The sequence below is a fragment of the Dryobates pubescens genome, chromosome 32 (genome assembly GCF_014839835.1).
Source record: "Dryobates pubescens isolate bDryPub1 chromosome 32, bDryPub1.pri, whole genome shotgun sequence".
Lineage (NCBI taxonomy): Eukaryota > Metazoa > Chordata > Aves > Piciformes > Picidae > Dryobates > Dryobates pubescens.
Genome location: NC_071643.1, coordinates 4,165,636 through 4,181,482, shown reverse-complemented (window position 1 = coordinate 4,181,482; position 15,847 = coordinate 4,165,636). Strand labels below are relative to the sequence as shown.

Here is a 15,847-nt window from a genome sequence, read left to right as displayed (position 1 = left end):
AGAAAAAAATTAGAGAGAAAAGAGAAGAAAAAGAGAAAGAAGAAATTAAAAGGGGGGATGAGGGGTGGGGGGAAGAAAAAGTATCCTACCCTTGCAAGCAATTACACTGCTTTATTTTTCAGCATCACAGTCTCCAGCACTGAAACAGTCCAGATCCTTTCCAAGATAGTACAGAGGTTGTTTGGGTTTTGTTTCCCCTCCCCATCTCTCTGGCTACAACATGGTCAACTACAAATTCTGCTGTTCTGCTACATCTATTAGAATGGAAGAACTCAATTCCAGGTTGAAGCAGCTGAGAGCTTCAGGTTGGTTGGTTGGTTGGTTGGTTTTTTTGTCCCCCTGCTCTTCAGTGTCACCAGAAAAGCACAAGGAGGGACAGAAGAGATGTGGTGGGTAACAAAACACAGAGGTTTATTGAACAGAATGGGGCAAGGCAATGTTCCCTTTACATTCAGTGACAACCCAGGAGTATGAAGCAAAGCATGCTCTACACACACAGACAAGACAGACAGACAGACATGATACTTTGGTTAAATGTCATTCAGAAGGTCTATGCCAAACCTGGTGAAAATGAAGAGTGTGAACAGTCAAAAATAGTGGTGGTGGTGGTGGGGAGGTGGGAACCAAACCCTAGGCTTGCATAGAGAGGTTATTATCCTTGTGCAGTTTAAGGATTAGCTGTTGCAGCACAGGGCACACTTGCAGCTCTGAGGACCTTAAAAGCCTTTTGACTTAAGCCAGCACAGGTAGCATGGAGATTCAACAGGCTGAAAGTTCCTCCTGAAGAGCTGAATGAGCCAACTGCAGGCAGCTCTCTGAGGCAGTTTGACTGGACTGCAGCTGGAGACACACCACGGAGTCTAGTTAAGAGCAAACACTGATACAGTGGAACTTCTTCACTGGGAAGCAGGGGGAAAAAACCCAAACCCCTTTTGTGTGTGCCACTGTCCTCTCTGGGACTCTCCTGCAAGAGCCCAAGCTGCACAGCCCTGCCCTGTACTGCCCACAGGGAGGAGTTGGCTAACATCTCCAGCCCAGAAGCTGAGGACAGCCCAGCTTCTCAACACAAAAAACCTGTCCTGGGCACAGCAGTGCAAGTGGCACTTGTGTGCAGCACAGCCAGAGAGGTGCCACAGCACCTGTTTGAAAGAGTGCAGAGTGCCCAGGGAGGTGGGTGAGGCCCCAGCCCTGGAGATAGCCCAGGCCAGCCTTGACAAGGCTCTGAGCAACCTGATCTAGTGGGAGGATGTCCCTGCTCCCTGCAGGCAGGTTGGACTGGATGACCTTTGGAGGTCCCTTCCAATCTAAAGCCTTCTATGATTGTATGAAACTGGGGTCTGTAGAGGGCTATGCCTGTACCCCACAATGAGAACGGAGAGGCTGCCCGGGGTACAGGTGGTGTGAGGGGGCACCTCTGTGCCTCAGGGCTGGATCCCACACCCACCTCCCAAAGCAACTGCAGAACTAAGCACTCAGTGCCTCAGGACTGGGACAAAACTAACTGTCCCTAGACTAGGCATGGATAGGGGGCAGAGTAAAGCTCAAAGAGAGGAGCATTCCTGCTGCAGCACCCTCCCTGCTGCAACAAAGCTGTGCTTTGTTTCCTGCTGCACCTCACCCGGCCTGGCAGTGTCAGTGCTGCCTGGAGGAACGGCAGGAGCGGTCTCTGGGGGTGACAGACACCTAGGAGATCATTCTGAGGGAGAAGCAGTGAGTTTCATGGACTGGCTGCGTCACAACAGTGTAAACCACGTCGGGGAATCCTCACACTGTCTCCAAGCGCTCCCCTTTGTATCTAAACCAGCAGTCTGCAGTCAGCTTGCACACAGGTTTAACAGGAACTGAGAATATGCACATAGCCCAACAGCAACAAACCGACTGAAGACACCAGGATGCAACAGTGGCTGTAATTTGGCACAAGACAACAATGCACAAAGGTCTAGCACTGTCAAAATAAACCCCCACTCCCTTCCCCACCCCCTCCCCCACCCCCCTGTTATTAATCCTGATTCAGCTCCTGACAGGTGGGAATGCAGAGATACAAAAATACTGTACATACAAGATCCCTTTGACAGACTGAAGCAGATTGCAGCATTGGTAACTCCTGCCCCTTCCTCCCTCCCCAGCAGAGGAAACTCAACATCTATCCCCTGCCAGCCGGTTATTTCCCCACCCCGCTACGCCCAAACCCATGGAGTTCTTCAACAAGGCAAACCAGGTGAGATTAACCTGTTGGATCTAGCCACACCACCACAAACACCTCCCACTGCACAGTCCCCGCTGAGACAGTGTTTGCTGGCCAGGTGACTCTGCCCAGCCCGCTGAAGACGTCGAGCATCCCCGCACGTAAGGCACGATCGCTTGGGTCCGCCCCCACCTCCCTGCTGCAGGCCGTTCCTTGTGCTTGGGACGGAGGTGAGGAGGTGGCCAGAGCTCCTGCTGGTGAGATGTGCCTACCATGGAGATCAGGAAGTGCCAGGAGTCCATGGGGATGAATTTGCCACGTGTTGCCTTCTTAACAGGCAGGCCCAAAGGGAGGCCGAGCCCCGGAGCGCCCCGGGAAGGGCTCCGCTGTGCTATTGAACCGAAAGCAAAGCCGTCGGCAAAGCTGCCGACGCTTGGCAAGAGAAAACAAGGACAAAAGGGAAGTCACTTCCACATTTTTCTGCCACAGAAAGGAAATCTTGCTCCACTTGGTTCCTCCCATCGACTTCATTGTGCCCCCTCCCAGCAGGACACGTGCATCTTCCCTGCTCAAGCTGCACCTTCCTGGCGCTCGGCAGAACCGTGGCTGCTGAGCCCCCAGGTGAAGCAGCTCCTGGCTCATCCACAACCTTAACCCAGCTCATCCACAACCTTAACCCAGCTCTTGTTGACTTCAATCTCCTTCTGAAAGTGGTTACAAAATGTTCCAAGTCCAGATGCCTTAGGAGTTCTGTCACTTGCTGGCTGCCTGAGCTGAACCTCTATCAGAGGTACAACTGCTCTACTTGTGCCCCGTTTACTACCTGCTTTCCTCAGCTACCACCCGTAGCATTTTCTGCCTCCCTCAATAGGTGTTAGCCCCTTCCAACAGAGCCTTCCTCAGGGCCACCCTTTGCACAAGGGCTATGGGAAGAAAATCAAACAGCAGAAACACTTAAAAGGGACAGCAAATTGATCAGGGTAGAGAGTAAGAATAAAAATGTAAGGGCTAAGGGAAGATACAGGGCAAAGCAGTCCACAAAGCAACCAGCATTCCCTGGAGGCATCCAGGGAAGCAGCAGACACTCCTGGGATCCTTCCCTTGGGCTCTCATCTCTTGGTGCCATGGCTGGAGGGTTTGGCTAGCCTGAGGAGGCCATTAAGGAGAACCTGCAGCTCCACAGAGTAGGCACTGAAATGTTCTTCAGACTCTACCCAGCTTCCAGATATAAATCAACTGGAGTTTCCTCTTCTATCATTTCCACTCACTGCCACTGAAGTCACCAGCTTGATGTTAACCAGATGAAGCTCACCTGGAGCCTTCAGGCTGTAGCAGAGGAACATGCTAGTCATCACTGTGGGGCCCTGAGAGTCTTGAACTCCTATTGGGTGGCTGAAGATTCCACTTCCAAGCTTTTTGAAGGGATCCTGCTTGATCCATTCCATAAGGCCAATACCCAATGGAACACCAAGGCTGTTCACCAGCACAGAGAGATGCATGGGCCGAGGTCAGCTGGGCAGGAGAGTCATGGTCTTGGCAAAGGCCACAAATTCCACCACAGCCTTGGTGGTTCCCATTGAGAAGAACTCAATACCCTGCAGCTGCACCCTTTCAGTTCAGTCTCAGATACACCCAAGCATTCCCCTGTGTTTCTCCAAATGCCAGCAGGCCATAGGGGCTTGATGACTTTTCTGATCAGAGTGGGACAGAAGTTAGATCAGCCAAGTGCAGTGCAAGACAGACCATCAAAGTTGGCTGTTCTCCCTTGCCTTGTGCAGAGGGTCCCCCTGGTCCCCCTGTGCACAGTGACTACAAACCAACCCCCTTCTGATTTGGCAGGATTTTGCCCTGTCCAGCTCCCACAAGTGCACCAGATGACACAAGCAGCAGGGCTTGGGCTGGGGGATTTGTGGAAGCATTAGTAGGTAAGAAAAACCCAAAACACCTCAGCAAGCATCCATTTCAACAACAATAAATACAGTCTGATGGCAATGGAAAAGGGAAAAAGGGAAGGAGCCAAAAAATTGAGAGGGGAAGGGAAGGAGCAAAGAGATACTGAGAGGGGGAGGGAAAGGAGCAAAGAGATACTGAGAGGGGAAGGGAAAGAGCAAAGAAATACTGAGAGAGGAAGGGAAGGAAGCAAAGAAATACTGAGAGGGGAAGGGAAGGAGCAAAGAAATTGAGAGGGGAGGGGAAGGAGCAAAGAAATTGAGAGGGGAGAGGAAGGAGCAAAGAAATTGAGAGGGGAGAGGAAGGAGCAAAGAAATTGAGAGGGGAGAGGAAGGAGCAAAGAAATTGAGAGGGGAGGGGAAGGAGCAAAGAAATTGAGAGGGGAGGGGAAGGAGCAAAGAAATTGAGAGGGGAGGGGAAGGAGTAAAGAAATACTGAAAGGGGAAGGGAAGGAGCAAAGAAATTGAGAGGGGAAGGGAAGGAGCAAAGAAATTGAGAGGGGAGGGGAAGGAGCAAAGAAATTGAGAGGGGAGGGGAAGGAGCAAAGAAATACTGAGAGGGGAGAGGAAGGAGCAAAGAAACTGAGAGGGGAGAGGAAGGAGCAAAGAAACTGAGAGGGGAGAGGAAGGAGCAGAAAAAATTAGGAGGGAAAGGAGCAGAAAAAATTAAGAGGGGAAGGGAAGGAGCAAAAAAATTAAGAGGGGAAGGAGCAAAAAAAAAGAAAGAAAGAAGAAAGGCAAGGAGCAAAGCACATTTTCAGCAGTAGAAATTTAGACTGTGACATGAAATACAAAAATAAACTTGTACAAAATAAAGCCACTGCAGGTGAAGTTGCCACACAGGCCCGAGTCAGCAAACAATAACAACAACTTCAAAAAGAAGAATAGTACAGTCTGTGGTGTTCTTTGTGGATTTTTTTTTCCCCCCCCCTGGAACTTTCAAACCAGCATTAACACTTGTGAATGGGCAGAGATGGACAGAGAGGAGGGCACGAGGCAAGGACAGTGAAATCTAGGCGCCGGCTGGGAGATCTCCTGAGAAGCAGCAGCGAGCGAATGAGAGCTTGCAAGTCACATAAGGGTTCCTGCAGGTGAGCAAGCTCTCAGTCTGGAAGCAAGGGTGAGACCCCCACCTGGAATATGGCATCCAGTTCTGGGCTCCCCACTTCAAGAGGGGCAGGGATCTGCTGGAGAGAGTCCAACGGAGAGCTACAAGGGTGATGAAGGGACTGCAGCCCTGCCTGGGGAGGAGAGGCTGAGAGCCCTGGGGCTGTTCAGTCTGGAGAGGAGAAGACTGAGAGGGGATCTGATCAATGGCTATCAATATCTGAGGGCTGGGTTGTCAGGAAGGCAGGTACAGCCTCTGCTCACTGTGCCCTGTGAGAGACAAGGGGCAATGGATGGAAACTACAGCACAGGTTCCACCTAAACTTGAGGAAGAACTTCTTCACTGTGAGGGTCACAGAGCCCTGGAATAGGCTGCCCAGAGAGGCTGTGGAGCCTCCTTCCTCTGGAGACTTTCAAGCCCTGTCTGGATGTGTTCCTGTACAACCTGTGCTAGATTCTATGCTCCTGCTTTGGCAGGGGGGTTGGACTCAAAGTCCAGAGGTCCCTTCCAAGCCCTAACACCCTGTGAGCCTGTGAACATGTTGCTGCCACTGCACAAAGTCCTTACACACTTTTTGTCTAGTGCATGCCTGGAGCAGAGGCCTCCCAGGGGTTATCTGGTTCTTCACAGCAAGGGAACTGCTACCAGCCTCCCAGCTGGGGCAAGATATGGGAGCTGTTGGCCAAGGCAAGGGCTCATGTACTATTAAACATGCTCTTGCAGCTTGTGAGAAAAAGGAGTTGCTTTGTCTTCCTAGAGATCTGTTGACCAAGGACAACAGCCAAGGCTACAGCCTTACAGCTCCCTTGGGGCTTGAATCCCTGGAGGTGTTCAAGAGGAGACTGGACATGGCACTTGGTGCCATGGTTTAGTAGTCATGAGGTGTTGGGTGACAGGTTGGACTTGATCTTTGAGGTCTTTTCCAACCTTATTGATTCTATTAGCGCAAGAGCAGAGAGCCATAATCTCTTCCAATCTCCTCTCAATGCTTCACACCAGCACATGCTCTTCACAAAGCTCTACAGAGCTGTCAAGGCTCCTTCCCCAGGCAGACTGGTGGTGAGGACAAGCAGAGTCACAGCTCTACCTTCCCTCCTCAGCAAAGCCAGCAGTGGAGTTGCAGCTACCAGAAAAAGACAAAGAGCTTGGTGGGACAGACTCAGTGCTGGGCACTGAGGCAGCTGCTCTGCAGGGGCAACACAGCCCAGCCTGCTGCCAGCAACTGGACTGCCAAATGAGTAACTAGCCTGTGCTGGCTGAACAGACTCCAAGCCAGAGCCCAGATGCTCAGCTTTGCAACTTAAAAATGCACCTGAAAAAAAAATGTCAGACACACACAAAGATAGAAGAATTGGAATGGGGAGGCCAAGGGAAAATGCTTCCTATTTGTACAGGAGAAAAAATGTCTTCAGAGTGAAGGGGGAAAAGGGAGCAGCAGACACCATGGGGACTGTTTGGCACTCTGCACCTAGCTCAGAGTTAGCAGAAACTGTGGATTTTTGGAGTCAGTGCCCATATGGCCTTCCTCCAGACACATCTCCAAGAGATCTGCAGGCTCAGCCCCAAGTTGCTGTAATCAGCTAGAAGTCAGAGTTCTTTCTTTGCTTCAGTGGAATCCCTTGGCTTCAACCACCCTGAAGCTCAAAGCCAGGTGACCACAGAGGTCCCTTCAGGCATTTAAGATGTTTGTATGACCCTTCCCAACCCACAACTCACAGCTTCATCAGCTCCCTGGCACGCCTTCAAAGGCATGCACACGAGGAACAATTGCACTTGAAACTATTCCCTCTGCACTGTTCTATACTAACTCCAGGAGCTAAAAACCTAGTTACACACTCTGCCCAGACTGCTGTAAAGCCCTAGAAAGAAATACAGCAGTTCAGAAGCATTCTTCTACAGGCAATTTCTTTCTCAGCCTTTTGCTGGTGTGTGCTCCTCTCTCCTTCCTGCGAGCTAGCCTGACTGTCAGGCTGCCTCAGCTGCCTTGCCCAATGCAAGAAGGACACATTTCATAGAATCATAGAATTGTCAGGGTTGGAAGGGACCTCAAGGATCATCTAGATCCAACCCCACTGCCATGGGCAGGGACACCTCACACTGGATCAGGTTGCTCAGAGCCACATCCAGCCTGGCCTTAAAAACTTTTGAGGAATGAGGCTCCCTGGGCAACCTGTTCCAGTGTCTCACCACCCTCATGGGGAAGAACTTCTTCCTAACATCCAATCTGAATCTATCCACTTTCTAGTTTTGCTCCATTTCCCCCAGTCCTATCACTGCTGACACCCTAAAAAAGTCCCTCCCCAGCTGTCTTGTAGCCCCCTTCAGATACTGGAAGGCCACAAGAAGGTCTCCTCAGAGCCTTCTCTTCTCCAGACTTCCTCTTCGAACTCTTTGCTAGGCCATGCTAATGTGGAAAGGACTTGCACTTCCACTCTGTTGCATCTTTTTAAACCCTTTTTTGTCAAAGCTCCAGCCTAAGCTTAAAAATTAAAAGGCAAGCCTGGAAAGAAGGTCAAAGGGAGCTGTTAAACCCAGCTGGTTGATTTACACAGCTCAGCGGCGGCTAGATTGCACTGTCCTGCTTCAGCCATCACCTGTGGGGAACAAATTGAACCAAACAATGCTCCTTAATATGATGACACCTAAGAGGAGATCCTGGGAGAGGAAGGTGGACCTCCCATTGTGTAAGGAATCAAGAAAGTTGCCTGGCAATTCCAGCAATGTTTGCTACAGAAGAGTCAGTACCAAAGCAAAGGCTTAGCACAGCTTACTGCTTCCTACGGGAACCTGGAAAGGAAAACAAAGAAAGTCTGTAAGAATAGATCCTGGTGATGAAAGAAAGATGAGACCTGCAGACATGAGGCTTTCCAGTGTGTCTGATGCAGACCAAACACAGGTTTCCCAAAGCTGAAATTTTGGCATTTGCCATTTAAGTCACAATCAGCTGGAAGAAACTTACAGAAAGGTCTGGGTTGGAAGGGACCTCCAAAGGTCATCCAGTCCAACCCCCTCTGCAGTCAGCAGGCACATCCTCAAGTAGATCAGGCTGCCTCACCTTAAATATCCCCAGGGATGGGGCCTCCACTGGCCTCATGGTGCACAACCTCTTCCTAAGTGCAAAACTTCTTCCTAAACCAGAGTGACTTTGTCCAGCTCTGGCTGCCCACCTCCCGCCCCAGAGACTCTGACAAATACCACAGGCAACTGGCATTCTCGTTTGAAGAACTGGAAAGGGGTGACCCTAACCACACAACTCTTGTGCCAAGTGACTTGAGGAAACAAGCCAAGAAAGCACTGCTGAGATGCTGCAGGAACAAAACAAGCCTGTTCCCATCCACCCATTAGGTGACACTGCCAGGTTTTGTCTGGTATTGGATTGTTGGATCCTAGTGAGTCACCTAAACTCCATCACGTCATCGTCTCCACGTTATTTCCTCTTCATTTACTGCCTGGAGTTACAGTCATTCATCATTAAGAGATCACAGAGGACAGGCAGAGAGCGGTTTGACAAACTCAAGGCAAAGCAATTCAGCTTTTTCATCTCTCAGCTTGCAAGATGCTCAGCAAGTACAACTCAGCAGTGACTATCTGCCTGCTGAGGCAACACTGTCCCCTCCTTCTTTCCAGTATCATATGCTGCAGGCTGTTTATTTGAGGAAAACTGCCTACAACACCTCAAGTGCTTGAGGCAGCCATGGGCTTGACCCTCCCTACCTTTAGGAGAGAACTCAGGTTTGGGGATCTGGCGTGAAGGGCTGGGCTGGCTTGTGTAATACCGAGCACGGTCGAAGTCATCCACGTGAGGCTGTGATCTGCCAAGCACAGGGAAAAAGTGTTGGAGGGAAAAACAAACACTCAAAGGCATAACAGCATGGGGAACCCAACATCTCAGCTGCCTGGCCTGGCCTTCTTTGTCTGATGAAAACTGTACTTGGCCTGGACCTTCCCCATGCAGAGCAGCCCCTCTAAGCTCAGCTCACTACTGTTTCTGCAGAGGAGGAATGCACAGTGCTTACAGCTTCTGATGGACCCCTCTCATTTAATCATGGGTTCAAGTTGTCAGGAGACAAAGAACTATCAGGATGAAAGCCTGATGCACTCTCCCTCAAGAGAGCAATATTTTAGAGTGTTTAATGCTTGTCTGGTTTTCATCCCAGAGTACTTTAATCAGATCTCTCTCGGTCTCCACCTGCACAGCTCACTTGCTCCTTTTGCAAACCCACCAAGAATTTCTAGGGTCATTATCTCCACTGGAAATCAAAGCCACCAGGGATCACTTCCAGGGTTCAGTCCCTTATGAGGAGCATTTGGCCAGGGTACCAAGAGAATCAGAAACAGCACATCTGCATCAGCTCTGGGCTGAGGCACCCCGAAGCACAATGCTTGCAGAGGGCCATCCACACTCAGCAACAAGAAGAGCGCACAGGGCTTGACTGGGGAGCAGGTACCCAAGGGAGCAGCTGTGCAAATACATTGTGATTACTCCTTCCTGCCCAGGGATGACATTTGGTTTCACATCCCCAGAAGTGTTTTAACCCTCTCCATGTTTCTTTGCCATTTAACAAATGTCACTGCACAGAGTCATCAATCCCTGCCAGCACCAGGCAAGGGAGACCGATCGGGACAAATGCCACGAGCGCAGCCAATGACGCACGGCTCCAAACACCTCACCAGCTCGCTGCCCTCCACCTCTTTTCAGTGCTAAAACCTCTGCTGTCCACCAAGCCCCCTGTGGGTGGGTCAGACTGGTCACCACCCTGGGATACAGCTTCTGAGCAGCTTCCCACCTGCATTTGCCCATCTCAAGCTCACCTCGCAGACCTGTCGCCTTTGTGCCGCTGCGTTTCAGGCCCTTCTTTTGCCCTTGAGCACGTGGACTCGCTTGCATCACGCTGATGGGAAGAAGGGAAAGCAGCTCACCTGTGTGCCTTGCAGGTCAGCACCCAGTGCTCTGAGGCTGCCACAGCTCCATGCAGACCTTCTGTGCTCAGTTTATACACATAACTGACTGCAGTCAGATGTGAATGGTGGCAGCAGCAGCAGGACTAGTTTCCAGGAAACGAAGCGCTAGACCCTGCTCTGAGACAGCACTCTGGGACCCATCCTGAGGCTGGGGTGGAATGCAGTCAGAGTGCAATGGCTGTGCACATGGCTGGGCTCAGCACAAGGCACTGGCTGCACTCAGCTGTGCTCTGCTACCACAGTAAGGAGGTTGAAAACATCAGAGCCACCTCCAAGCGGCCCCAAGGCTAACGTAATGCTCCTTTTAGCACCTTACCACTGCAGACAATGAATCTGTTTTCTGTCACATCAGCTAGCCAAGCCTCTGCAGTGCTACTCATGCAAAAACCTAGGCTTGATACAGTCAGTGCTGTCATTATTTAATCATGAGACAAAGTGACACTGGAGCAGCTGCATTGCCCTTACACCTGCAGCGCACAAACAGAGCCAGCTCCTGCTCCTACTGCTTCCCTTTCAGCAGAGGGAAGGTCCTACATCAGGAGGACTGACAGCAGATGAAGGAGGCCACAAGGTGCTGTGGCATCCAGCACCATTCTCAAAGGCCAGAGCCCAAGGCTTACCTTGCTTGAGGCTGAAGCCAAAGGGCATCTAGCCAGGTCACTCCAAAAGACTTAGGACACAGCTGAGTAACAGGCAGCCAGACCCCGTGGATGCACAAGCCTGCACCGTTTCTTTTGCTCTCACCATACACCCTCACATCCCTCTGGAACACCTGCTGTACCTTCCAGTCTTGATCATGTCTCCTCTTTTCCAAGGAAGACTTTTCTCTCTCCTTTCCTTTCTTGAAAGCCTTTTTCTCCTCAGCCATTAAGAGTCGGGCAATCTCCTAGAAGGGAGAAGGCAGAGCCAAGTCAGATGGGCTTACTGCTCTTGTGTGCTCAGCTATCTAAAACCTCTCCTAAGGACAGCTGCTGGATGGGGAAGTTGCAAAGCCAAGATGTCACCCAGAACAAGTGACAGAGGAGAATTAAGGCTGATGACATGCAGCATGCTCAGTGGACCTCTGGGTTTGCCAGAGCTGCATTTGCAGAGCCTTTCACCCCTTCATCCCCTTTCCTTCAGCGAGGGGGTTCACTTTGCAGCATCTCTGGTAACAGCCCTTGGGGCTCAGTTACAAGAGATGGCACTTTCAGAGCCAGGAACATCCTTCCTCTTCCTCCCCTTCATCCCTTTTCCTTCAGTGAGGGGGTTCACTTTGCAGCATCTCTGGTAACAGCCCTTGGGGCTCAGTCACAAGAGATGGCACTTTCAGAGCCATGAACTTCCTTCCTCTGCCATGGCTGCAGCAGGCAGGACACCACTTTCCTTGGCCAGCTGGAGCACACAAATGAAAACCAGCTAGGAAAAACCCCACTGGAACCCAGAGCTCTCCCTGCAAGGCAGGAAACAAACAGCTAGAGGGTCAGAGGGGACAAGTGGGGTTTGCCACTTTCTGCAAGTAAAGGAATACTGCAAACATTTGACTTCTTGCTCACCTCATCTTGAGCTACTTGAGCTGCCTTCTGATCTGCCTCACTAGCCTGGGGGAAAAAAAAAAACAGGAGGGAAGGAAAAACAAGGAAAAAATTAAAGAAAGACAGAAACCCCTCCAAATTATTCACTCTACTGGGTAAGGCAAGCAGGTGTCCACACAAGCACACTCTACCACGCTCCCCAAACATACTTGGCTGGCTTAACACTTCCCTCACAACCCAGCACCAAAACTGTCTTGTCAGCTTTACAGCCCAGTCTTGCTCTCATCTATCTGCCAGGCCACACAACAAGGCACTGCCCACCCTCCTGCCTTCCCTTTCAAAACCAGGCAAGAGTTTCTCTCTCTTCTGGGCTGACCACAGGGATTACAGATCATCTTTACCTGCCTGGAAGCATTCCTATCACTCTGCTTCAATCATTTCCCTTCCGGGTGTTTCTATAGGAGGCAAGGGTGAGCAGCAGACTGCAGAGTGACAAGGTCTTATGTTTTAAATCAGTAAAACATGTAGGAAAGGTTTCCAAATTAAAGCTGTCATTGCTGGCCAGTTCCTTGGACTTGTCTAAAGCCTTTTTCTCTACTTACCAGAAGCTCTTCCTCCTGCAGCTTCCGAGCAATCTCTGCGTCAGTTAGCTCCTGTTCGCTCTGGGGTTTATCATACACGGCTTGCTGTGACCCTCTCAACCTGGTGCCTACAGAATTGTGGAGGGGGGGAAAAAAAAAACCCAAAGCACACAATCAACTCACCCATTTCCCAAGGGTGTTGGTAAGGAAATCCCCAGCATCTCCCCAAAAGCCAACTGGAAAATCCCCACTCAGGAGGGGCAGAGTCCATGACAGGATAGCTGCCAGACGGCTGCTTTGAGAGGACCTTCAGCTGAGGTGCAGCATGCAGCTTAGAGAGGCTTCTCTGTGCACAGAGAAACATGTGATACACCATGACAAAGACAGCTACATGGCAGAAGAGGCCACATCCCTTGAAGCACCCCTTGCTGACACAGTGATGCTAGAAGAGGAACCACAATTATCCCACAGCTGGCACTGAAACACTGGGCAGCAAAGAGCAGCCCAACATCTGCAGTCTCTGAACATACCTCTGGAGCAGCATGGGCTGCAAAAGCTGCTTGGCAAAGACTCCTGTGAAGCTCCTGAGCATTTCTTCCACGGGCTGACCCATGAATGTTACAACTCTCAGTGAGGAAACAGCTAAGGAAGCCTTTTTGAAACTCATGTGAGGTTCAGATCTAGCTTTGAGCAGAAAGTTTTACCTGCTTATTTCGAACTTTAAACATCCCCAAGTGATTTGAAATGATGCAGTTTGAGTTCCTCCACAGCCTATTTGCACTTCTCCTTCCACCTGCAGTCTGTTGAAACATCTCAGACCCCTCAATGGGCTTTCTGCTTGATGTCCCAAGCACACAAACGCTCTGGATATCCACCTGCCTCTCTTCCACCTCAAACTCAACACAGATGTCACTCAAAGCTTTCATACCTCCAGCTAACACCATCTGCACATCTATTATAAATGCCTGTTCCACTTTACTGGGTCACCTCACAGTTTGCTTCCCAGCAGGCAAGACCAAAGTGGGGGCAAACCAGGAAGTAACCAACTGACCTCAAAAAGTTTCTTGTGCATCTGTTGACAGAATGCCAGCAAATTCCAACAAGGATTCAAACTGCAGAGGGCCAAAGGCTTCGTGGGTTAACCCAGAATAAAACTCTCTCCTGGGCCCCATGCTCTTTAACATCTTTATTGATGATCTGGATGAGGGCATTGAGTCCATCAGCAATAAATTTGCAGGTGACACCAAGCTGGGGGCAGGAGTTGATCTGCTGGAGGGTAGAGAGGCTCTGCAGAGGGACCTCAACAGGCTGGACAGATGGGCAGAGGCCAAGGGCAGGAGATTGAACACATCCAAGTGCCAGGTTCTGCACATTGGCCACAACAACCCCAGGCAGTGCTACAGGCTGGGGGCAGAGTGGCTGAGAGCAGCCAGGCAGAGAGGGACCTGGGGGTAGTGGTTGATAGTAGGCTGAACATGAGCCTGCAGTGTGGCCAGGTGGCCAAGAAGGCCAATGGCATCCTGGCCTGCACCAGGAACAGTGTGGCCAGCAGGAGCAGGGAGGTCATTCTGCCCTGTGCTCAGCACTGGTTAGACCACACCTTGAGTCCTGTGTCCAGTTCTGGGCCCCTCAGTTTAGGAAGGAGGTTGAGCTGCTGGAAGGTGTCCAGAGAAGGGCAACAAAGCTGGGGAGGGTTTGGAGCACAGCCCTGTGAGGAGAGGCTGAGGGAGCTGGGGTTGCTTAGCCTGGAGAAGAGGAGGCTCAGGGGAGACCTTCTTGCTCTCTCCAACTCCCTGAAGGGAGGTTGTAGCCAGGTGGGGGTTGGTCTCTTCTCCCAGGCAACCAGCACCAGAACAAGAGGACACAGTCTCAGGCTGTGCCAGGGGAGGTTTAGGCTGGAGGTTAGGAGGAAGTTTTACACAGAGAGAGTGATTGCCCATTGGAATGGGCTGCCCCAGGAGGTGGTGGGGTCGCCGTTGCTGGGGGTGTTCAGGGCGAGGCTTGACAGGATGCTTGGTGCCATGGGTTAGTTGGTTAGGTGGTGTTGGATGATAGGTTGGACATGATGATCTTGAAGGTCTCTTCCAACCTGGTTTATTCTATTCTATGCTATTCCTCTCCAGGTGCTACAAGAGGGGTTGGGTTGGGCTGGGCTTGGCTTTATTTTCTTGCCTTTGGATGGTTTTCTGGTTGTTGGTTTTGGTTGGGGGTTTTTGTGTCAGTCAACTGATCAATGTCCTTAGGCAGTTAACACCTCTCTTGTGATAAAAAACCCCCAACAAGCAATAAAAGCACAATTTAATCACAACATGCCACCACTGAGAAGTATGACCTGGCCTTTCCCCATGGTGCAAGCAATCCAAGTTGTGAAGGACCCTGGCACAGGGTTGGCCACAGTTAAATTGCACAGAGTGCTTCCAAGGTCAAGGTAACCACTGTTATACCACCCAGGAATGAACAACAGGGCTGACAGGCTCCCATACACCACTGCCTCTGTGAATGAAAGTCAGTTTCCAGGAATTGTTTGCTGACCAGCCTGAGGCTGAACTTTCTTCACACACTGACTGGTGCCAGGCTTCATCTGCTCAGAGGACAATAACAACTGTTACTTCCACTTCACCCCTGCCTGCACTCAGGGGAGGAGGAAGCCCATCATGACCAAGGCCCACAGGAAAAGGATGTGACCTTCTGGCTACTTTGACTCATTTGGATCCACACCTTATTAGATTGTATAAAGACCTAATTAACACTTTGCACTTCTGTAAAGATCTACTGCATGCTGAAGACAAATAACAGCTCTCCCAGCATCTCCAAAGACATACATGCAATGGTTTGAAATGAGACAAGAGGAGACTTAGATTGCATGTTAGGAACAAGCTCTTTACCATGAGGGTGGAGGAACACTGCAACAGGTTGCCCAGGGTGGTGGTTGAGGCCCTATCCTTGGAGATACTCAGTGTCAGGCTAGACAAGGCTCTGAGCAACCTGATCTAGTGGAGAATATCCCTGCTGACTGCAGATGGGTTGGACTGGATGACTTTTGGAGGTCCCTTCCATCCCAAACCATTCTATGAGTCCCACCTTACCCAACAGAAGACCAACAGATGGCTTAAAGCACAAATTTCCTGTGCTGTCACAGACATAGATCCAAGTCTCCAAGCTTCTTTCACAAAGACACAGCTCACCCACACTCCCACTGTGGTTTTAAAAGCTGAAAGAAGGGTCTGGGGCTTTAAGACCCAGGTACATGGCTCTGAGAAAAAACCCCTTGCACAGCATTTGACTAGAACCCCAGCTTCCAAACAGAGCCCAGGCAGACAGCTACTGCTGAACTCTGCCTGAAGTGAAGGGATTATATTGCCCTGCATCCCACATCAACAAAACCACAAGTGCTAGCCTAACACTTGGGTTTCAGTGGGCTGAGTTGTTCTTTTTCTTGTGGAAGTGCACCACAGCATTAAATTTATCAAGCAAAACAGAAGTCTGGGGGCTTGATGATTAAGGCAGTGGAGCATCTCCCTGCTGAGGAGAGGCTGAGGGAGCTGGGG

General features: G+C 50.6%; 1 protein-coding gene across 1 annotated transcript in view; it reads right to left on the bottom strand.

The window, feature by feature from the left end:
• Positions 1-7,536: 7,536 nt before the first annotated feature.
• CCDC50 (coiled-coil domain containing 50) overlaps positions 7,537-15,847 on the bottom strand; it is a 32,931-nt gene continuing 24,620 nt past the window's right edge. The window contains exons 6-11 of the mRNA XM_054175540.1: positions 12,321-12,427; positions 11,740-11,784; positions 10,986-11,090; positions 10,055-10,134; positions 8,957-9,054; positions 7,537-8,029 (exon numbers count right to left, since the gene is read on the bottom strand). Coding sequence (XP_054031515.1) covers positions 8,010-8,029; positions 8,957-9,054; positions 10,055-10,134; positions 10,986-11,090; positions 11,740-11,784; positions 12,321-12,427 — 455 coding nt within the window. The 3' untranslated portion in view covers positions 7,537-8,009. The remainder of the gene's footprint in view (positions 8,030-8,956; positions 9,055-10,054; positions 10,135-10,985; positions 11,091-11,739; positions 11,785-12,320; positions 12,428-15,847) is intronic.